At 42.7% G+C, this 23,792-nt stretch overlaps 1 protein-coding gene across 2 annotated transcripts in view; it reads left to right on the plus strand.

Moving 5' to 3' along the window:
• Positions 1-22,606, plus strand: part of NR3C1 (nuclear receptor subfamily 3 group C member 1) — a 597,661-nt gene extending 575,055 nt beyond the window's left edge. For both annotated transcript variants that reach the window (XM_078653058.1, XM_078653059.1), the window contains exons 8-9: positions 2,106-2,263; positions 18,787-22,606. In XM_078653058.1, the coding sequence (XP_078509184.1) occupies positions 2,106-2,263; positions 18,787-18,939 (311 nt within the window). In that variant the 3' untranslated portion in view covers positions 18,940-22,606. The remainder of the gene's footprint in view (positions 1-2,105; positions 2,264-18,786) is intronic.
• The last annotated feature ends 1,186 nt before the right edge of the window (positions 22,607-23,792 follow it).

Here is a 23,792-nt window from a genome sequence, read left to right on the forward strand (position 1 = left end):
GTAACTCGTAATAAGACCCTTTGGGGTTTTTTTTTTTTAGAAGGGTGTGGTGTTACAAAGGCCTTTGAGTAATGCAAGTAGTCTCAAATTGAGCTCTTGCATCGATGGGAAGCCATTGCAGGGTGTGAAAAATCGGAGAGATGTGGTTTCATTTCCTATAGCCTGTCACGAAATGGGCAGCTGCATTGATCACTGCTCTTAATGGAGCTAAACGCACTTTGGGAAGACCAGAGAAGACTGAGTTACCATAATCTGCTTTGGAAACACCTGTTGCTGGACCATAGGCTTGCTCAGGAATGAACCTCGTGAGGCCCCAGAGCAGTCTTAGTAGGTATAGTGTGCTTTTGGCCATGGCTGCAAATTGCTGCTTGAGGTCTAGTTGATGGAAAGATAGAAGGATTTCAGTCAGTCTTGGATAGGGTGGATGGACAGTTTTTGGGGAGATCAGTAGACATTCAGTTTTACATGGATTGAGTTTAAAGTGGTGGTTGGTCATCCATTTTTAAAAGGTTGAGGGTGTAAGAGAGAAGGATGTCTTTCAGGGAAAGATATCTTCAAGTAGATCTAGGTATTTCTTCAAACTGACAATAAAGAATTCCAGATTTTCTCACAATCTCATCAAGAGGTTCAAGCTTTGGATAAAAAAGGGTTAGGGAGAGGGTAAAGCCCTGTAGCGCTCCTTGTTTTAAGTTGGTTTTGCTCAAGACATAGCTTCCTATTTTCACTATTTTGAACAGTTAGTCAAACTACTTTGTCTGTCCTATCCGTCTCCCTAGGATGCTGATCAGAGTGTGGTGGTTTTAACCACATCGATGCTATGTATTTTCCCCTCCTGTGCTGAGATTTACTTATTCCCATGTTTCATGACGAGCTGGGCTCGTCATGAGCGTGCGAGGAGGCTACCTCATGACGAGCCCAGCTCGTCATGAGCGTGGAAGGGGTTAAGCAGTTGAAAGGTCCAGGAGTAGAAGTAGATTTGAGTTTGTTGAGTCTAGGAGTCATAGAGAGTCATCCACAGTTTGCAAAAGAACCGTTTCTGATAGTGATACTCTTTACAGGACTCAGAATATAGGTACAAAGATGATGTAGTACAGACGATGTAGTATGCTAACAGCGGAAACCGGAGAGAGTGGAAGTCGAAGTACAATCCAAGGTGTCACACACACAGCTTCAGCAATAGCAAATTAAATTTGGGCAATTCAGCGTCCCAGGCTGTACCTTCATTTATAAATGTGTGCATAATGTGCTGGAAATATGTGTAATATAAATATGTGAGAAATAAAATAACTTACCTAATGCTAGCCCAATGTTATTTCAAGCATTTTTATCTTTCACTAGTTTGTTTTCATGTGCTTCACTCTTTTATTTTATTTTACGCACTTATGTTTCATGAACTAGATTATATTGATATTTTACCCTTTATATATTTGAATATAGTTGTGTAATGTGTGCAGGAGTCTACTATCACTTCTAGCACTATTATCATGCCAGTTACCTGCTCTGGTTCCCTCCAGATCACGCTCTAGTTTCTCGTGCTGCAGTAGAAACAATGTACCTGCAAAGCATTCTGGCACTCCTTGGGACTAGGTCTATGACTGGCAGGTGCATGTACTCTATCATTTTCCACTAATTTCTTTACATGAATAAAAAAGTATAAGCATCCACAATTATTGAGGCGAATGTTGTATTCTATTTGCCGCTCCTCCATTGTTTGTGATCTTTTTCACTATCATTGTTTGCTTACATGAAAATATTGGCAGGTTTATCATTTACATACATGTAAATATGACAGCAGATCTAACGTGTTTATTTAGAGTTTTATACAGTGCGAACAAGATCCATTTAGGTGACCGTGCGCTTTACAAGAATAACAAAGTAGGGCATGTTGCAAAGTGGTAGGCAGTATACAAAGAAATAGTAGAAGTTATGCGGACAAAATGTACATAATCAAATGGTGAGAAGCTCACAGTTGTAACATCTGGTGTGTGTGTGTATGTAAATTGGATTTTAACTGTAGTGCCTACTGTGGAGCTGAATGTGCCCCTATAAAACTTAAGTACTCACTGTATCCCGTGGTTGTTAAAAGACTGATTTTGATGTTGCAGTTCCTAAGGATGGTTTGAAGAGCCAGGCACTGTTTGAGGAGATTCGTATGACCTACATCAAGGAGCTGGGGAAAGCCATAGTGAAGCGCGAAGGAAACTCCAGCCAGAACTGGCAGCGATTTTATCAACTGACAAAACTTATGGATTCAATGCATGATGTAAGTCATATATCCATTCCTCCTCTTTACTGGGCTTTTGTACAGTGCTTGCTTCAGGACATTTGCTAATCATATATCATTTTTCTGTAATTCAGTTTTTTTATTGCGTACTCCAGCCTGTGACGCAAATATTGTTCACTCAGTTTAGATACCACATAATTTTCCCTCAATCAAGCTTGCATTTTGGCACATTGAATCCTTGATCTCACATGTGTATTTTATATCGAAAGCTAATTTTTTCACGGTAACAGCCATTTTTACGCGCTTGTTTTGGCAGTGGAAAAGTGTGAGCCTGAGTTTACACTATCCTTCGCACTGGCATGTCGCACCTTCCTGAAGTCTGGTGAAATCAGCAACAAAAGGTGCAATCTTGTGAGACTTTAGGTGTGCATCTTGAGGTCTGGTCATCCTTACTCCATCAACTTTTGGATTGCGGCATAGTCTGCAGATATGCTCCCAACTTCTCCTTTTCTTCCAGCCCCCAGCAACGCTGGTGCTCTTTATTGCCATCGCTTGTTAATAGAGGAAGTGAATGGATCAGCCCTAAAATTCAAGCCAGATCGCTTGGCTTTGCCACTGCTTGCTTTCATAGGGAATTAATGGAAACTTGATTGTACTCATTTCTAAGTGTTCTAATGCAGTTTAAATTCAAATCAAAATACCAAAGTAGAAATATGCAGAGGTAATGTAGTTAGACTCGTATGTAATGTAATGTAAAGGCACATTTTTATAGCGCAGCTATCGCTCCAGGGAGCATCTTGGCGCTGAGTACCGTAGCCAGGTGGAGTGAGGCCGGCTGACTGTTGGCTTTCGGAGGGTCCTGCACATTTTACACAAAGGCTTTACAGGCGGTATCCGTGAGATTAAAGATCCAGGTTTTCAAGGCTTTCCTAAACTGGCTCTCTGAAGGAATTTGACGGAGCTGTGGGGGAAGCTTGTTCCATGCCCTGGATCCCAACACAACAAGGGATTTTCCCCCCTTGGTGGCAATCCTGAATCTTGGGATCCACAGTAGGTTATGATTTGAGGACCTGAGGCTCCGTGCTGGCTATGCTTCAAGTATTACACTCTCCTCCCCCTTCCCAGGCTGTGAAAGGGGGGGGTGGGTCCTTTGTATCCCACAAGATTATTTCCATTGAGATTTCTAGACTGGGAGACTTCTGAGACACTAAGCTTTGCAAAAAGAGTTTGTTGGGTCTCCTGGCCATAAAAATCTGTGGAGTACAAATCGCCCTTTGCAATACATTCCTGACCCGGTAACATTAGACTAAGCAAGACTACTTTATGGTGTACGGTATATAATGCATCCACTGTTATGATTCTGAATCCATTTGGACTTTTACCTGCAAAGTCCTACATTGTCTGATTGTATGTATTTGATTAAAGTGTGTTAGAAGTAATCTATTCATATCTCTGCTGCAAATGCTGTGAATGGCATTGCAGTTATACTGGCATTACTAAGAGTATCTCCGATTTCACAAAATGGCTTCTTATACAAATTAGCTGTGTTTGCATCCCCTTAAAATATGCCTTTTACTTCTTCTATACAGTTTTATTGCCTCGCACAGTATCTGTGGTAATCCAAATGTAGGTTTGTGAGCACTGGACAGTCTGGACAAAGGTCCATGAAAGAAGTCCTTGTATGTGCTGGCTCAACGTTCCACCGGCGAGGCCAGCCCTACCGTGGCTGCTGGCCTAGATACATACAGTTACTATTCTCACCCCTATATATACGCAGAAAGAACATTTAGATGACAATTGTATTCTTTATAGGTGCTAATGTACATTCTTTACCTTTATAGGTTGTTTCAGAACCAGGCACCCTGGGAAAATGCATTCGGGGGGGGGGGGGGGGTCAAAGGCTTTTCTGCCTATTAGTTTCCGCTTCCCCAGGCGTATATCTTGGTGTGCCAGCTATAGTCCCCCGTTAGTAAGCACTTCTGTAATGTGTATTGCTACGTGTTCCCACTTTGCACTTGGGGCAGGACCCCATGCCATGCATGACAGCACTGCAAGGCATGTAGGCGCTTCACTGTTGCTTATAAAAAGATAGTATTGTAAGTCTCACTGTGACAAATATTCTGCTTATCCGGTGACTCGAAGAGCAAATGCATGGGAGTGCTCACGTGCATTATGATACTCAGTCATAAATGTAGTTTCTGCAAAGCTTGTCTCACCGGCTCTCAGGTTCATTTTGCATGACTACCTGATGTGCTCGCAACACAGCTGGGTGCATGGATCAACTGAAAGGAGCCATTGATGTAGTGTCAGCACTGGCTGTATGATTCCTTTCGGACGAGAAATCAACTGGCAAAAATTCCCTTTTTTGCGTCGGCAGAATAAACAAACAATAAACAAGCATTTGCAATGCAATAGTACTCGCATTTGTGAGAGTTTGAGCTATTGCCATTGTAAATGACAATGCCTTTTATATGGGTGTTTTGAAAACCTGCAAGCGGTGCATAAACACGCACTTTATACTTATAGTCGTTGCTTATGAGAAGCAAGACTGGCAGTAACTGCACCTTTTTTACTGCCAGCTTTGCTTCTTGTAAGCAACGACTAGAAGTCCAAAGTGTGTGTTTATGCACTGCTTGCAGGTTTTAAAAATATTTATTTTATTTATTTATTTTATTTTGAGGGTTTTGTATAGCGCGAACAAGACCCTTGCGAGTATCAGAGCTCTTTACAAGTCATATGTAGAAAACAAGATGTAGCACACAAAATATAGGTAAAACAGCTATACATAGCTTATACACGTACAACATAAGCTAGCGCAAAAAACAAAAGGACAACTATGGAGCACAAAAACATAGCTAGTAGTAATATACAGTAAAAGGACAGAGAGTTCACGTCAATTTAGCCATGTGGATCGCTTTCACTTCTTTTTTGAAGGAGGCCGTGGACTTGTTCATTCTTGTTTCAGTGGGCAAATCCTTGGAGCCATACCCAAGAATGATCGGATATAGGTTTTTTTCTTGGCAAATCATTGTGGTTTTAGAAGAAGAGTCTTGGCACTCCTGGAGGCTCTGATGCCCGCAGAGAGCACCAGTTTCTGAGCTAGGTAGTGCAGGGAATTGTGGTGTAAGGCCTTGTGGGTCATACAGGCGATTTTAAGATGAATTCTAGCTTCAAACGGTAGCCAGTTGAAGGCTCTCAGGTCAGGGGATATGTGAGAGTTTCTCTTTGAACCCGTGATGAGTCTCGCAGCTGAGTTGATAGTGGCTCTTAGTGGGGCTGTTGATGACCTTGAGAGGCCGCATAAGGTTACCGCCCTATGTTCCACTCTAGGTATTACTAGAGCTTGAACTGCTCGTTTGAAATCGTAAGCTGGCAGAAAGGGTTTCAGTTTTCGCAGGGTCTTCAAGTGGAAGTTAGCTCCTTTTTGTGGAGGCGCTGATATGCTTCTGCATCTTTAGGTTGCTGTCAAGCGTTACCCCTAGCGATTTCGCTGAGTCGATGATGAGAGGTTGTCCTTTAAGAGCGGTTAAGTGCTTCTACCAATCCAGGATAGCGGGAGTTTTGTTAGGAGGAGCGATTAAGAGGAATTGTGTTTTGAGGGTTTTACAATGCTAATAGGTCAAACTCTCACAAATGCGAGGCCTATTGCATTGCAAATGCTTTATTGTTTGTTTTGTATTTCTCAGTGAGATGACCTAAGTGTGACTGGTGTACTTCGACCTTGGTCCAGTGGTTTTGTGCCTTAGGACTCAAGTTGCAACCCACAGATGAGGCCCAACAAAGTGGGACAGGTCTGAGCTGGCTTTTGTTCTCTTTCTGGAGGAATGCATCACAATCTTTAGTAGGAGGCCCCATCCTGGGAAGACTTTCTAGAAAGATGGCCCAAACTTTTGAGGATACAAGATATGGAGGCCAGTCTTAAGCTGGCATGAGATGTAGGCAGATTGCGTGGTTACTTTAGGAGGGGTGGGCCCATGAGGTTGCTATAGCTCTGGCAGTGTTAATGGTTCTTCTAGTGTGGCTGGGGAAATGAATCTAAAGGTCAGACTATTTGTAATCATTCCTCCCATCATCTTCGGCGTATCACCTGATTGAGGGGATGAGCAATGATAAGGCAGGGGGCCCCTGTGGGCTGAGTTTTGGGCTTAGAGAGATCCTCAAATCAGAGGGAGCCTCAGATTTAGGGGGTATGGGCTCCTAGAGTCTGATAGACCCTTAGAATTAGGGGTGTGTCAAGTGGCCAGAGGGATACTGAATGAAGAAGGGGGTCCCCCGAGGTAGCAGGATTTTCTTAGTGAGTGAAATTCTCAGGGTCATGTGAAACCTGAGAGTCTGGATTTCGCCGAAAGGTTCTTGTAGAAACCAGTAAACCTTTGGGTAGGGTGGGGGTGAGGTAACACCCTGACGAGGTCATTTGTCTTCTACTCTGACTGTCAGATTAAAATTTCCTGAGAGTGGTGATTTTGAACTCCCTTCCCTCCCCAAAAACTGCGTGGAGAGACGTTGCACACTAGCCCTTTGCCTTCAAAAGCACTCACCTGAAACACCTTTCTGATAACATGCCAAATCTGCATGCGTTGCAAGCAGCTCCCTTTACAGTTTCCAGTGCCACGTGCTATCAGGGAATCACCAGATTGGTTGAATTATGCAGCCATCTTGGAATGGGTGAACTTTCTCCAGCGCCAATTCGTGCAATTTGAAGGCAGTCGAAAGTAATGATATTAAAACAGCCTAATGGAATACCTCAAATAGCCAACACAAGCTCAATTAGGAGGCTGATGGAAAGATGGAGTGGAATATACCGTTTGTACACCTTACTCCATGCCTCCACTGTGTCCTTTATAAGTGGTAATGTAACTCATTGTGGGAGTTGTAATTTTTTTGCTTTCCTGTCCCTAATGCAACTAAGAAGTACCATAGCATTTAGAAGGTTCTGTAACATGGCGCTAAAGGGAAAGTGGCCCATGCTGTTAATAAATAAGCACTGCCGCTAAACTGAAAGCGGTCCGAGCTGTAAATTAAATAAGCACGGCCGCTACAGTTAAAGTGGACCGCGCTATAATTTAAATAAATACATTACTAAAAGTGTGCTGCATGCTGCGATGACGTGGGTGGAATAGGGGAAGATCATTAAAGAAAATAGTACTTATAAAGCAGACTGTGTAACAACACAAGTAAAAAGTCCAGTTGTTATGGGAGGTTCCAAATGCAGACACGGAGGTACCAAGGAGGGACTACTGAGCTGTTTCAAAAGTGAAAAGCAATGATTTCACAAGGACAGTAACATGAGCAAATTGAAAGATGTGCTGGAAATGGGGTGAGCTTCTATGCCATACCTCAATACAGCATGCCTCGCAGAGCAGCATATGCGCTGCCCAGGCTCCGCCGAAAAAGTACTGTGGTTGCTGAAAATGACCCAACTGTTATTAAATTAAGTCCCTCATTTTCAATTGAAATTTAGACTTTTGAAAAGTTCTAATATGCTAATTTTTCCCAAACTTTGTCCGAAGAGGGTTCTTTATTTGATTTTGAATTTACCAATTATAAAGCTGGTACATTTCCTGTAGGATTGTTAAGCAGAAGTAAGTTTCGTGTTTTTTCATAGACTACTTTTAAAACGTATCTTCCGGCTGGTGAGACCAGTATAAGTTGAAGCGTTCGTTGCATGCCAGTACCATAAAGCAGGCATGCATCTGTCATAAACCACTTGTCTCCTTTCCCTGCATATTGGCATTCTTGCTAGTCTCTAAATGATAGGGATTGTAACTTGCTTCTCTCATAATCCGTGTTTTCCACCAAGAAACTGAGGGTTTTGTCAGGAACAGACATGCTTTTGAAACAAACCCTGTTGCATTGCTGAGCAAGCTCAGATTGTCTCAACAGAGAGGTCCAAAGCTTACAATGCTCTTTAGCACAGGGCAGCCTCTCCTTCTAGGCATGATGTTGCAGAGTGTAGCCGTGAACAAGTCTCCTCCCTGGGCATGGGTCAGACGCCTAAGTCTCAGTATTCTCCGAGGTGCCTATGTGGGCGTTTTTTGTGACAGTCTCAGATTGCTCCTCAATAGAGTCCTGTCCTGAATGTGGTAGTTCGGATTGACGAGACCACCTTGTAGCAAAGAGACATCAGCTCAGGATGCCCCTCTCCGAGTTTTGACACACACGGCTTCCCTGTCTCTACTGATCTTACTTTGTAGACACCCACCCACTGCAGTCATTTTGGAAGGTTTCTCCAGCTCCTAAGGTGGACCATCCCCAAAGAGTATGTGATCACACCACACCCTCCAGTCTAGATACTGGAAGAAGAGGAGTTAGCAGATGTCTCCTTGGTGCAACTGCAGGGGTCATAAGAGTCTCACACTTCTGGTGGTCTTTCTTCGAAATCAAATGCCTCTTGATTTTTTTAATGCCTGTCTACAGTTGACGAGTCAGATTGGATTAATTTACAGATATGTCAGAATCAGCTGATCTATTAAACCACAACCAGCTGAGCCAGGAGTTGCCATAACCCCATCATGTCCCCTTGGACTCGTGTTCAGGTATTGTCTCATTTCTATTCTCAGATGCTCTAGTTTGATGCTGAAGGCTGGGGAGTGTGTGTTTATCCTGAAGCCTCCAGTGACAATGCAGCTCCAGCCAACATGACACAGTTACCTCTAACCCCTGTGTAACATCCGAGGACCAGCCCCTAGGTTCACTGCTGAACATGACAGCTCGGCCCTCTGGTTCAGGTGATGCTCCCATGGATCCATCCCTAAAGGCTTCTCTTCACAGGGGCACAAGCTGGCTAGATTTGGCTACTCTTCCAAGATAGGTTCCAGTGACGAAAAACACTTGCACCCAAGCAGGAACTACGATTCAAACATAGCCAAGACTTTGTAAGAGCAGTCTACTGAGGCCCAACCAACACTTATGAAGACTGAGGGCATCCGTGCTCTTGTATTGACAGTAGCTCTTCCACCAAAGCCTGTCCTGGCTAATGAGCTTTGAGATTCACAATATCTGGAAGTAACCATCCTCTGAGAGGAAATCTCAAAAGCCACTCTGGTGGCCCAAGCACCTTATTGCAAATGCGGCAGTCCCACTGCCACAGGACCGCCGCATCCACCAGGGATCCGCAATCCCTCGGCGGTGGTGCAGTGGTCTTGGGCCTCAATATACTGCAGCACCGTAAAGCACATTGCGACTTTCCAGACCTCAACACTTTTCATGATGGTGAGCCTGCCATGAAAAGTGTGACTGTTGAGAAAGCCCCTGTGCATTTGGGTGCATGCAGGGATTCACATTTTGTGCCCACCCTGTTTGTCTGCACCCCTGTTTCTGCTTTGGCGCTCCCTCAGCGCTGCAGTTCTAAGGCTCACGTATGAGCCTTAGAACTGCACCACTGTGGGCCCACCAGAGCACCGTCCGCCAGAGCATGAGAAATCTGTCGTGTGGTGTGGGAGCGGGGTGGCCTACATCGCCAAAGTCATAATCAGGCCCTTAGAGTGTTGCGACGTACAGAAAGAAAATGTAGCAGTCAAGTGGTCAGACAGACCAATGCCTTCACAGTCAAGTAATGGCTGCACCGTTGGCATGAATCAGCAGGCCCTCCTTCATTCTCCCAGGCTATGACCAGAGTAGTATGACTTTGTGCTCTACAGCTTACTTTCACAAGGGTAAGCATAAACTACTAATGTCCTTGGACCTCATTGATACAGCTGTCGGAACTATAAACGCAGCCTGTCAATAGTGTCAGTCATGGCTTACATTTTCAGATCTTTAACCAGAGGTCCAGGAAAAAGTAATCAGCTCCCTCTTTCATGGATAGAACTTTTTCACCCCCTCAAATAATGCTTTGTGGGACCAATTTGCTTTGGCTCTCCACAGAAACATGTTAGAGCTAAATCTTTCTAGCCTAGGATGTTCGATCATTCTTTTTCCTCCTGCTTGGATTGTTTGGTTAAGAACAATGCTTGGGTTAAGGACTTGTTTGAAGTAATGTACAAGTACAACATCTGCCTATCTCAGGAGAACAACATCCTGTCCTTGCAAGCAGGGAAAATGTGGCTCCCCTCCTTAACAACTGCTGAACTTGGGCACATGGTGCCTAAGGCGCTAGTTTTGCACACCTAAGAATCTCTGCATTGAATCTGAACATTCTGCTAGATAGCCCTTAGTGTCCACCAGAGCTAGTTGCCAGATCAAATTACGGAGCATCTCTCTCACTTGCTCAGTGGATGATATGTGCTAGTTCACATCATGTATGGTAAACAGTTGCAGGTGGATACCTGCAAGGCTAATCTTGTGGCCACTGAAGTCTTTAGGAAGTGGTGGGAAGGTCACCATGGCCAGTCGAGTCACCTATAGTCTTCTGATGGACTTGATGTATTTATCCCTTCTAATCAAGGGTCTCATGGTCTCTTAGGACCTCAACCTGGTCTTGGTCAGACTGATACATAAACCCTTTAAGCTGCTCGGCTCATGTGATCTGCAGCTTCTTTCAAGGAATTCCAGCTTGGTGACAGTAATGGCAAGGAACATATGCAAGATTCAATCACCTTGAACCTCACACTGATTTATAGTATTCCACTAGAGCGAGGTGGTCCTTAGGACTCATCCCACTTTTCTTCTAAAAAGACTGTTGTACTAGGAAATAGTTCCATTCTCCAGTATTAAATCGTTCATAGATTCACATGCTTGTAACTTCCCCGTCGTCATGTTGGGAGTCTCACGATAACCGAATGACCACAGCAGTATCATAGAGTAAAAAGTGCATAGAAAATCCCATAAGGAATCATATTATTTGGTAACCAAACCTCATCATTATTTGGTCCAAAACTCAGCCAATCAGCTGCTAGCCCTGACATCACACTCCCCAGCAGAGCCATCATACCTCAGATTTCCAACCGCCTTCATGTGAGAAGGAGTCTCCCTGAGCTCTGCTCAGTTTTGTTCCTGTGTGTACTTTTCACCTGAACGTTTCTTTCTACTGGATTTAAGGTACTGTGTTACTTCTCTTACCTACTATGGCTGAAAGCTCTAAAAAGAGACTTTTCAGGACCTGCAGATCCTGTGGGAAACCTAGACTATATTCTGAGGATCCACATAAGGACTGTTTGTACTGCCCCACTCTAAACATGTGCCAAAGGACTGCAAGCACTGTAGAACCTTTTCGGCAAAAACCGTGAGAGACAGGGAGGCACGTTTATTATTGTGGCTTCAAAAGAAGAAGGCCACTTCAGTTACAGACTCTGAGGAAGAGGTGAATTCTCAATCTTCCAAGAAGAGGAAGTCTTCTGCCCCTGAGGAAAAAATAGATCCAAAAAAGCAAAAGACCAAAGAAAAAGAAGCCTCTTCATCTTCTCTGCCTCAAACTCCCTTTAAAAAGGCATCTGTATCAAGGGAGGTGCCTTCTGCTCCTTCTTCAAAAGTAGGAGAGTCACCGGCTTTGACTCCTGTGAAAACGTGGACTATGCCGTCGATGACTACTTCGTCGACGACTACGATATCAACGATGACAGCTGCGTCGACGACGAAAACATCGTCGAAGGAAGGTTCGTCGACGATCCCGTCGACGGGAAGAACAGCGTCGACCGCGTTAACGACTTCTTCGTCGATGGCACCATTGGCGTCGACAGCTTCGTTAACGGTAACTCGTATTTCGTCGTCGATGGGAACATCGTCGACAGGAGCTCAGTCGACGACATCTTTTAAGTCCCCAAAGACAAAGTCATCAATAACTTTGAAGTCCTTTCCAACGTCCATGGACTCGTCGACGGCGAAGAAATCTAGGGATTTTACAAGCTGGACTAAGATTTCACCGCTCCCACCACCAAATCTGCTGGATTTGCAGTCGGAGGATGAGGAGCCGACGGGAAAGGCTTATAGTCCTTCCCAGCATCAGATAAAAAGTCAGGACACTGACGAGTGTCAGGAAGTTCAAGAGGTGTTTTCTTTCCAGGATCGTCCAGTGACTGAATCAAAGAGATATGAATCATTTCAGCAGTCATATGCTTATGAGGAGGAGGAAGGAGTACAGCATGAGGTGAGAGAGGAGTCTGTCTCCATGCCAATTTTTCTCGTGATGGGTCTACGTCATATGATTAACGACTACTATCGTCGTTTTCCCAAAGCTAACGCTCCAGCCTCAAAGACTGCAGCAAGTCCAGCTGAAACTCAAGTAGCTCAACCTCAACCTCTACCTACACCTTCAGTTCAAAAGATTCGATCTCCCCCAATTATTACGATTAGAGATGATTTGGCGGACAGTGACAGAGATCAACCGGAAGAAGGAGAACTTCTTCAGGAAAGTCCGGTTGAGATAAAATGGGATCAATATATTATTCCTACTACGCTGTCTCCATCGCCGTCTCCAGCAAATTCTCCTCCTCAGGACATTGGAGGACTCCATGATATTATGGAAAAGGCCTCGAAAAGATTTGAACTCCTGCTTCCAGTTCAAGAAGCAGAATGTTTTCTGTACGATTTCAAAGAGGAGTCAAGAAAATCTATCCAAGCAATCCCTATTATAGAGTCCATTTGGGAAGAAGGATTGAAACTTATGAAAAGTCCGCCCTCTGTCGCAGCCTCGGTGTCTAGGATAGAGAAAAAGTATCGGGCACCAGAATCCTCTCCTGCATGTTTAATTGGGCATCCACGGCCAGAGTAAGTGATAATGCAGGCCGCACAACGCAATTCAAAAAATCCAGTTTCAACATCTGCAGCCCCTCCAGACAAGGAGGGAAGATGAATGGATGGTGCGGGGAAGTGCTTTGCAGTGATGGCAGCAGCCTCCATTAGAGCTGCAAATGCGTTAGCCCTCCTCAGTAGGTACAATCGGCAAATGTGGTCAGATATAACTCCATTGTTGTCCCATCTGCCGGAGGATAAAAAGGAAGAGGCAGCCGCCATAATACAGGATGGATCCAGAGAGGCATCTAAATCTATAGATATTGCAATGGATATGCCTTCTATTTCATTTAGGCAAATGGCAGCGGCGGTAGCACTAAGAAGCCACTTCGTTTAGACCAGAAGTCCAAGCGAAAATAATTGACATGCCGTTCAACGGAGAAAATCTCTTCGGAAAGCACATTGATGAGGCCCTACAAGGCATCAAAGCTGACACTGATACGGCACGAGCGTTGGGCTCTCTACAACAGGGCAGATTTCAGTCCTTTCGAAAGAGAGGGTCTAGAGGACAGTATATTCAAAGACCCGCATACCAATCTGGCAGATATCAACCTTACAATTAGCAGGGGTATCGCCAGTTTTCAAGTAGCTAGCAATTTCGATCCTCAAATACCCCGCATCATCATCAGCAGCAGCAGGCAAAAAGAAAGGCTACTGCTAAATTTCAACAACCTAATCGAAGACAGTGACTTCATCAAAGCGCCCGCCACTTGTTCAAGCTTCAAAAAGCATTACCTTTCTCTGTTTTATCAAGAATGGATGTCGATAACAACAGACAGATGGGTACTGGACATAATTCAGCAGGGCCATACCCTGGAATTTATACAGAAGCCTTCAAATCAACCTCCGGTTCTCAGAAAGCAACGGCACCCAAGGTGGAAATTTTAACCCTCTTGCAAAAAGAGGCAATAGAGGAAGTGCCACGTCAACGAGGGAAAGGCTTTTATTCACATTTCTTTCTAATAAAGAAAAAACACACTGGGAAATGGAGACAGGTAATGGACCTGAGAAGTTTGAACAAATTCATCAAAAGGATATCTTTTCGTATGCTATCCCTGCAAGAAATACTCCTTCTTCTCTTCAAAGGAGACGACATGGCATCCCTGGACCTCTTAGATGCTTATTTTCACATCCCGATCCATATCAAAAGAAAATTTCTGCGCGTCATGGTGGCGGGGCGCCACTACCAATTCAAATTCTTACCATTCGGTCTGAAGTCGGCCCGAGGGTTTTTACAAAGTGTGTGGCGCCAGTGGCAGCTCACTTAAGACTTCAAGGTCACCAAATCTTCCCATATCTAGACGATTGGCTCATAAAAGGCACTTCGTTTCAGGAAACCCAGCACTCCCTACAATGTTGCATGGATATCTTCAGCCGTCTGGGTCTGAGAGTCAATCTAGAAAAGTCATTTCTCATCCCATCTCAGTCTCTTCAATTTCTGGCAGCCATGCTCCACACAAGGGAAGCGAAAGCTTATCCTTCAGAGGAACGTGTTCAGAAAATAATACATCTAGCATCTCATCTACAGACAAGAAAGTACACTTCGGTGAGAAGTCATTATTGGGGGTGATGTCTTCCTGTATCCCCTTACTTCCCAATTGCAGACTGCACATGAGGCCTCTTCAAGAGCTTCTGGGCAAACAATGGATTCAATCTCAAGGATCCTTCGAAGATCGAGTGACTATCTCTCCTCAGATAAAAAAAGGCCCTGTCATGGTGGAAAATCAGAAAACATTTAACAAGAGGTCTGCTCTTCGAACCTCAACGTCACAGTTATGTTATGATGACAGACGCATCTCTTCAAGGTTCGGGGGCACTTCTCCAAGACCTCGAAATTCGGGGTCATTTGTCAGAATGCGAAACTCATCTTCACATCAACCTGCTGGAGCTAAAGACAGTGTTCTTGGGATTACAGGCATTTCTACCCAGAATTAGAGATTCCACAGTACTAGTCAGGGCAGACAGTACAACGACCATGTTTTACCTACTAAAACAAGGGGGTACAAAGTCAAAACTTCTCTCAAAACAAGCGCAAGAGATTTGAAGGTGGTTACTACTCCACAACATCTCGCTGCAAGTTCAGTACATTCCGGGTGTGGACAACATAAGAGTAGATACCCTGAGCAGATCAACAAGTGTTTCTCACGAGTGGGAATTAGATCACGGTCAACTTCTCAAAGTCTTTCACCTATGGGGAACCCCATCACTGGATCTGTACGCGAACATTCACAACTCAAAATGCAAACACTTCGCAAGCAGGTTTCATCAAAAAGGATCGTGGGGCAATGCACTTCAAATGTGCTGGACAGGGATGTTCGCATATGCATTACCTCCATTCCCTCTGATATCGAGAGTGATACGGAAAATGAAATCAGACCGTGCCACTTAATCCTCATAGCTCCAGCGTGGACAAGACAAGCTTGGTTCTCAGATCTCCTCAAGCTGTCTGTGACACCCCGGATTCAGTTCCCATTCTCACAGAACCTGATCTCCATGAACGAAGGTCAAATTCTCCATCCAAATTTGAAATCGCTCAATTTGTCAGCATGGAACCTCACAAGCATGAATTCCAATCTTTAAATATTTCTCAGGAATGCCGGTATATTCTCTCAAGATCCCGGGCAATTTCTACGAGCAAGACTTATACGGCTAAATGGTAGAGATTTTGTCAATGGTGCGCATCTCAAAGTCTACATCCCTTTAATATCTCTTCAGAACAAATTCTGCCATATCTTTTGCATTTGGCTCAAGCGGGTCTTTCACATGCATCTATAAAAGTGCATTTGGCAGCTATCTCAAGATATAGAAGGGATACTAACCATCCATCTCTCTTGTCTCAAAGAGTGATAAAAGAATTTCTCAAAGGACTTTTCAGGGTGTTTCCCCCAGCTCACTATCCAATAGTCTCTTGGCAGCTTAATACGGTTCTGGCACAGCTCATGAAACCGCCCTTTGAACCGGTACAGAAAGCAGATTTACAGTTTCTTTCATGGAAAACAGCCTTGCTATTGGCTCTCACTTCAGCAAGGAGAGTCAGCGAAATGCAGGCTTTCTCGATTTCAGAACCTTTTCTCCAATTCCGACCAGATAAGTTTATCTTGAGAACAAATCCGAAGTTCATTCCTAAGGTTCCTTCCATTTTTCATCTGAAAGAGCCTGTGGTATTACCTACATTTTTTAGAGATCCTTCGTCTTCTGCGGAAAGGGCTCTACATTCCCTGGACATCAAACGGTGTTTAAAGTTCTACATTGACAGAACAAAGTCGTTCAGGAAAACAAACCAACTTTTTGTGGCTTTTTCTCGACCAAGAAAAGGTTTGCCACTGTCCAGATCTAGTATGTCTTGATGGATTTCTTCGGCTATCGCTTTGTGTCATGACAAAGCTGGTAAACCTCTACAATCCAGAGTACATGCGCATTCCACCAGAAAGATTGCAACTTCTACGGCCCTATTTGCAGGAGTGTCTCTGCCAGACATTTGCAGGGCAGCGACGTGAAAAAATGTGTATACTTTTACTAGACATTATTGTCTAGACACAGCATGGTGAGAAGATGCAGCAGTAGCACAAGCAGTTCTACGCCATTTTTTTCATGAAGGTATTTGTTAAAATATATAAATTTAAATATATATATATATACGTTATTGTTTATATACTTTTCAAATGTATATATGAATATTTTAATGTTTATGTTCTTGCATTATTTGAATACTGTCTTGTCATAGGCATGCTTTGTTTCAAATCATTGCAATCAGTCTAATCTTATGGTTGATAATATAAAAAAAATAGGGGCAGAGCCCACAGAGGATGTGAGGTTCTATCCTGAGCAACGCATCTTGTAACAAGTACTGCTCGCTATTCTGATACAAGCATGTGAATCTATGAAAGATTCAATACTGGAGAAAAAACTAGTTACTTACCTGTACACTATGGTTCTCCCGTATTATCTTTCATAGATTCACATGTGGCCCGCCCACCTCCCCGTTACTCAGGTAGACCTTTTATCTCTAGATATATCCTTGGCTCTCACTTGGAGCTGGAAATCTGAGGTATGGTGGCTCTGCTGGGAGTGTGATGTCAGGGCTGGCAGCTGATTGGCTGAGTTTTGGACCAAATAATGATGACGTTTGGTTACCAAATAATATGATTCCTTATGGGATTTTCTATGCAGTTTTTACTCTATGATACTGCTGTGGTAATTCTGCTACCGTTAGACTCCCACCATGACGACGGGGAAGATACAAGCATGTGAATCTATGAAAGATAATACTGGAGAACCATAGTGTACAGGTAAGTAACTCGTTTTTTCTTTCAATTTCCCCATGCCTCCTCGGTTGAGGAAGCATTACACAAACTTTATATGAGGGCTACCCAGATTGCAGCCGGCACCCGGCTTTCACTGCCCCGGGGCTCCTACCTCACCTTTTACCTGAAATTCCAGCCCAATTACACCAGCCCAGGTCCAGCTCTGGACTCTTCTGACCCGCCTAGGGGCCTCTGTAAGACTATAGCGCAGCTTTATTATCAGTACGCACCGTGGCAGACCGTCTGCTACCCGCGGTTTCACAGTACCTTACTTAGTCCTTGTTTTCCGACATACGTTTAAAGGCGCTTCCCGATTTTTACCGTGGCTGATTTATCACCTTTGGGAATGCCTGGGCCATGTATCTCTGCCCCCGCATAAAACCACTCCAACCCACCTACTACCCTCCCCACACTCGCAGCCTGTTTTTTAGGTGTTAGTGAGGACGCACATTACAATATGTCACCTAACATGAAGCGCATTGTATTTGCATAAGATTGGGGTTAGTTAGTACACATCAGTCGCGGCCGGCATTACGGGCGGGGGGGTGGAAATGGGGTTGTCGCGCCCCGGAGGGGATAAGGGGGAGGCGTGAGGGGTTTAAGGGAAAAAAAAGATAGAAAATAGACTAAAACTTACTGTCCCAGAGACTCCCGACTCCTGCCGTCCTGGTTTTGAATTCCTCTGGGTTCGTCATCAGGAAGGCTGCAGGCAGCCTCCCTCCACCGCAGCCTTGTGATTGGTGAGGCCGCGCCCCACCCGGGTCATTTTCTCTATGTATGCTGCAGCATGCATAGAGAACAGGGAGAGTGGGCGGTGTTGCTCGAGGGCAGGAGGGAGTGGCTTGACCACTGTTGTTCATACTGACTGTTTGGGCGGCCTCAGGCTGCCCAAACAGTCAGTATGAACTACAGTGGGCAAGCCACTCCCCCCTGCCCTCGAGCAGGACCGCCCACCCCCAACCAGGAACTTCTGCTTTCTTGCAGTGCAAGAAGGCAGAAGCAAATGGTAGTTATTACCATTTATGTTTCTGCCTTCTCGCACTGCGAGAAAGCAGGGAGGCGGCGCCCAAACGTCCCTATAGAGGAGCTGCCACTGCTGGCTTTGTGTCTGCTAAGGCGACCTTTACTAGTTGAATTATGTCATGTGTTTCTCATTGATATATTCTGCATGAAACAAGATCATCATCTGGTTTCTAGGCACACCATCACAGGTACTCCATTGTCATTCGTATTCTTCAGGTATGTATGTGTCAGTGGCATATCCTGGCTGCCCAGATACTTAACCATCATAAATTATGTTGGTCCGCTCTTGAGGATTCCTTACAGAGTGATGTATGCACATGGGAAAAATGGTTCTCTGTATTAATCCGGCTGGCATACTCCTTATGGGTGTGCACATCTCTGAATGTACAGCTTTACAAGAAGTGTCCGATCCCACATCTAGTTGGCAGTTATCCAGTGAGTTGCTCATTGGAAAGACCCTATGGTCTAGTAGTAATTTGGTCACTATAAAGGTAACTTTGTGCTTTTACTGTACCGTCACAAAAACATTATTCATATTGGTTTCTCTCTTTTGTTTTTTATCGGCAGGTGGTGGAAACCCTTCTTCGGTTTTGCTTCCATACATTTACTGATAAATCGCTGAGCGTCGATTTCCCAGAGATGCTGTCTGAAATCATCAGCAATCAGATACCAAAATATTCTACTGGAAATATCAAGAAACTGTTATTTCATCAGAAGTGACTGCCTTACTATAAAAGATATTGCCTTAAGGAAAGATACAGTCAAAGCTTTTCTCTACAGACGTTCAGACTTGTTCATTTTCGTCCCCCTGCTACAATGTGTTTTTTAACGATGCACTACAGTACATGTGGCTTACAAAGGGCCAAGACTTTGGGCTATACAAAAAAACAGCCAGCTCGCTTTTCAAGTTATTGGAGAAAGAAGAAAGCAAAATTGATTCACCCGAATACGTGTTATGAACATCCTGCTAATAATTCTTTCAGTTGACTGGATAAACTAGTGCTCTACTTTTTTATTTTGGTCAAGTGACCTTTGTGTAGTCTAGATTTTAAAAAAAGTTTTGATTTAAGCATGTAGTATCCTGAAGTAAGTTTACAATTATACATCAGAGAAGGGAAGTTGTGCCTTTTTTTAACTACTGCTTTCTGGTTTTATCAAATTTCTTTTCAAATCTATACTGTGGAAACAGGCTTGCTCCTTTCTTTGTTTTCATGTTTTTGTATTCCTTGACACCGGTTGTACAGCTGTACTTTTCTCTCTTTTGTGCGGGGGAAGGAAAATCTCGTATAATGATTTCCAAAGTGGATGCCCAGGTATTTTTGGCGTGGCAACAGGGTTAAATTCAGTAACCTAAGTGTATCCAATTATTTTTATATTTCATTTTGTATCTCTCTCTCCCTGCTTAGCACAGTGTGGCTTTCCAGCACTTTCAGCTAATTTGCACTTAAAACCCAACCCAGGTATGTGTTACCAAAAAACACCAAATTTTGCCATGTACAAATTACATGTTAGTACACCCGATACCCTAAATGTGGTACAGCACTTAAAAAGGTCTAACATATTTTTCATTGTGCATGTACGTGTCCATTGAAAAGGATAGGCTGTGAAACAGCAAGGAAAAACGGTTACTGTTGGCGCAATATGTAAGCTTATTAAATTATGATATAGTGTTTAGATGTGAAGTTCATAGTTCAAGCCTGTCTTTTTTAACAGGTCATCGTTTAATATCTAGCAGTAATCTTAAACAAATCACATGATTTATACAGACAATAATTATCCAACAAGCATTGATTACAAGCACTTTAAATATGGCTTTAATACAATTTGAAAATTATAGAAATCCGTAGTAGCCCTTTTTTGAGGATTGGAGCAGGCAACAGTTGTGGTAAATGAATGTGGACTTGAAATATGCCGTTTTCTACGTCTTAGTTTTCCCGAAATCGACATCCCTGGTCTTTCTAGACTCAAACCCATTTCACTGGTTCTCAGTATTTACAGCTTATTGTGTCCAAACACATTAGTGTTAGTCTCTAGATTGTTTTTAATATATTCTTGGTTATAGGAAAACCACATGATATCCGAAAATGTTTTTTTCCTTATCTGGAATTATGATTTCTTTTAAAGACAACGAAAAACCTTTGATTGTGTCCCGTTCTCTCTTGGACTTAAACAATATTTGTTTTCATTCCCTCTAAAACAACATTTCTTTGTTACCACATATTAGTGTTAAAATTAAATTCCATGTTCATCTTCAGATACCTCTGATGCGCTTTGATTCTCCACCTACCACTCCCTGAACAATTGAGCATTCCCATTTCAGAGCCCTACCTGTGAGTGTTCAGATGTCTGATCTTAACCATCCCAGTAAAGTCTATTTTGCCAGACATTGGTTTAGTAGCAGATAAATGGAAATTTCCTTTAGAAGCATTAAGAATCATGAAGCCTTTCTGCCTGTACTCCACTATTGGCCAATCCAGAAATCTGATGTGAATTCTCACTTAGCCTAAAGTCTGCTGCCGAGGGATATCTTGGTTGTTAAAGGACCTGTGTGGCTCAGGCCTATAACGAAGGTGTAGACCTGTAAAAAACAGTGTAGCCTAAGGTACAAGAGCTGCAAGGCTAAGACCTTAGCGCACTCCACCCACTGATGGTAGAATGTTCTAAATTAAACAGGGAGAAACAGAAAGACAAACTTGAAATGTTGGAGGACAAGGCCTGCACCAGCCTGTAATGGCTCTGAACCACTCCATTGTCTTCAGTGGAGCTCCTCAACATTCCAGTGTTAATTGTGCTGAGAACAAACTTGCTTCTACCCACCACAAAGGGTTCTCATTGCACTTACGCATGCTGTTCCCTTCAGTTGAGAAATCCTAGGCATGCAGAAATGCTATTGCTAAGACACTTTGCTGCTGTCGGAGAGCCATGTGATTCGGCGAATTGAACGGAGAGTAAGAATGTTGTGATACTTGAAAAGATTAACAGATAGAACTTGTCCTTATTACGACAACAGTAACCACTATACAGTGTTTCTCTCATTTGTGGTGTTTTGAATTAAGTTACCTTCCAATCATTTATATGCACTGCTGAGCTGACTTTTAAAGTTATATTAGATTTTGACAATTTGTTTGCTTTTTTTTATTGGCCGTAGTTCAAAGGTAACTGAAGATGATTACATTTTAGAAAATTTGACATCTGAATTACCGCTTCAATTCCTCGGCAGAACTTGATTTCCCATGACATTTTTCCCTGTGAGAAAGTCCTCCCCTCCAACATAGTGAAGGCATTCTTTCAGTAGATAATATTCCATTAAAATAAAAAGAACTGACCGTATTTTCTGTATCAATGTGAAATAGCATTTTCTGACTCAGTCACCCGCTGAGAGTTAGTGTCAGGCAGCTGAAATGAAACTGATTTTGGCTACAGACAGTTAATCATTGCCATACATATTTCAATTAAAAAACATACAAAACAAAATTCCTCCAATTAGGGTATTGTAAGCAGTATTATAATTTTTATATCATAACATAGCAACAGCAGTATTAGGACTTGGAGTCCTATGTAACAAATAACATTGTCCATTACAGATTAAAAAAGTATGTTCAGGCTGTTGTCCAGTTGCACTTTCCGGTGGTTATTTCTGTTTTGAGACCCAGGTAAACATAGACATTTTCCCTGATGTCCAACCTTTGAAGATTATTACTCTACTCTTTATATTGCTAAGTTTAATTTATAGCACGTTCACATACCTGTGAAGGGGGAAGCTAGTTGTCCTTTTTGTTTAATTGTGCTTGTTCCAAAGCTGTCTCCTTGGAATAAATCTGCCCTTTTATACGTTCTAAAAACCTCCCACTCTGCTCATTGGTGTTCCTGTTTTGTTGCCAGGCACTCCAGTACACACGCATCCGCTTGCAAGTATTGATTCATTGCCCCACAACTGTCTAGCTTCTAATTTCTTGCTGGGCAATTAATTGGTAACCAAAAACTCCTTAAATGGATGCCTTGTACTTTATATGTCTTGTTCCACTGAGTGTGAGTTCTTGCTCCCGAGTAGAGATATTGGAATTGCAGACTCAACCAGTTAGAAAATAGGCCGAGTGACTGACAACAAACAATACTATTCCTTAACCATAAAAGTTACTGTGTCTTTATTAGGAATTCATTTAAGATGAAGCTGTGTGATTTCCCATTGACTCAATCACGACTGTGCCATAAAGCTACGATGGGTATTGTGAATGTACCCTTCGCCCTCCTGTTTCAGAAGATCATTCTATTTTCAACATTTTAGAAGCTGTAGTAGCCCTTTCCATGTATGCAATTATGGGATCCGGATGCTTGCCTTAGCTAAAACTACAGCTGCACAAGACATAAAATAAAAAAAAAGAAATTATATTTCGCTTGGGGCAACATTTTTTCAGTAAATATAAAACTGAAAATGATGAAAAATGTATCAAATTTATGAAAAGAAAAGGGCAAAATGTGAAATTTAATATATTTTTGTATTTAGTTATAGTTTCAGAATGTAAAATATATATATTGTATGGGTATATTTGGAAATGGGGAAAGAAAATGAAAGGGCTACTGCAGCTTATGCTGCAGTGCAATTACATAAATGATTGTAAAATAGCTTGTACAGTGTATAATAAGAATGATTTTTAGATGAAATATCTTTTTGTTATTATGAAAGAATTTTGTATTTTTTTTCATATTATTTTCTTGTAGAACCCCATTAGGCTGTTCAAGGGTAACCAAGCAGACTTTGAAAACTGTTTTAACAGAAATCTGGCGCCTCTGGAAAGTGGGTGATGCCCACAAATGCATTAATATACAATACCATACACCAAATTATAAGGCGTGAAGGATTTGTCCTTAAATGTACTATCATTGTCACTGCTATTGGAAAATCGGCATATCTACACATAATGTAAAAGTGTCATAAATGTTTAGTGCATGGTATTTGTCATTTTGTTTTTGAGCCATTTCATGTCATCAGTGTTCTTTAGTTGTGATGCTGTCCATGCTAACTTATGACGATTTTGACTTCTCAAAGCAGTATGCACACCATTTCTTCAAATGCCACCATGTTTAGTGTAAATATAACGAAACGAATGTGCTACTCTTTTCAATGCAAAATTAGAAAAATTGGTGGCTGACAACAACAGTGCTAAATTTTGTTCAACCTGACATTTACATGGCTGAATATATACGATTCTACTTTTCCTTAAATGCCATCAGCTACTAAGCAACAATTTTATAACAAGGAGCACGTTTCTCCGTAATTGTTAGTTTTTGTAACGTTTGTATATACTATTGAATCCAAATACACCATTAATGGTCTATTTTAAAACCTTTTATGGATTTCAATGTCCATATTTGGTCACTATGTTGTAGTGAGCATTCCTTTGCAGCATGTACAGTTTTACCCATAATGTTCCCCAGCTAAAACGCAGACAGCATGCTTTAAGGCCTTACTACATTATTGAGCAGAGTTCTCTTCACATTCTACAGGCAAATTAATAGGCATAGTTATCTCACCAGCTGTACCTGCAGACTTTCTTTTTTCCCTCTACAAACTT

The sequence above is a fragment of the Lissotriton helveticus genome, chromosome 7, assembly GCF_964261635.1.
Source record: "Lissotriton helveticus chromosome 7, aLisHel1.1, whole genome shotgun sequence".
NCBI lineage: Eukaryota > Metazoa > Chordata > Amphibia > Caudata > Salamandridae > Lissotriton > Lissotriton helveticus.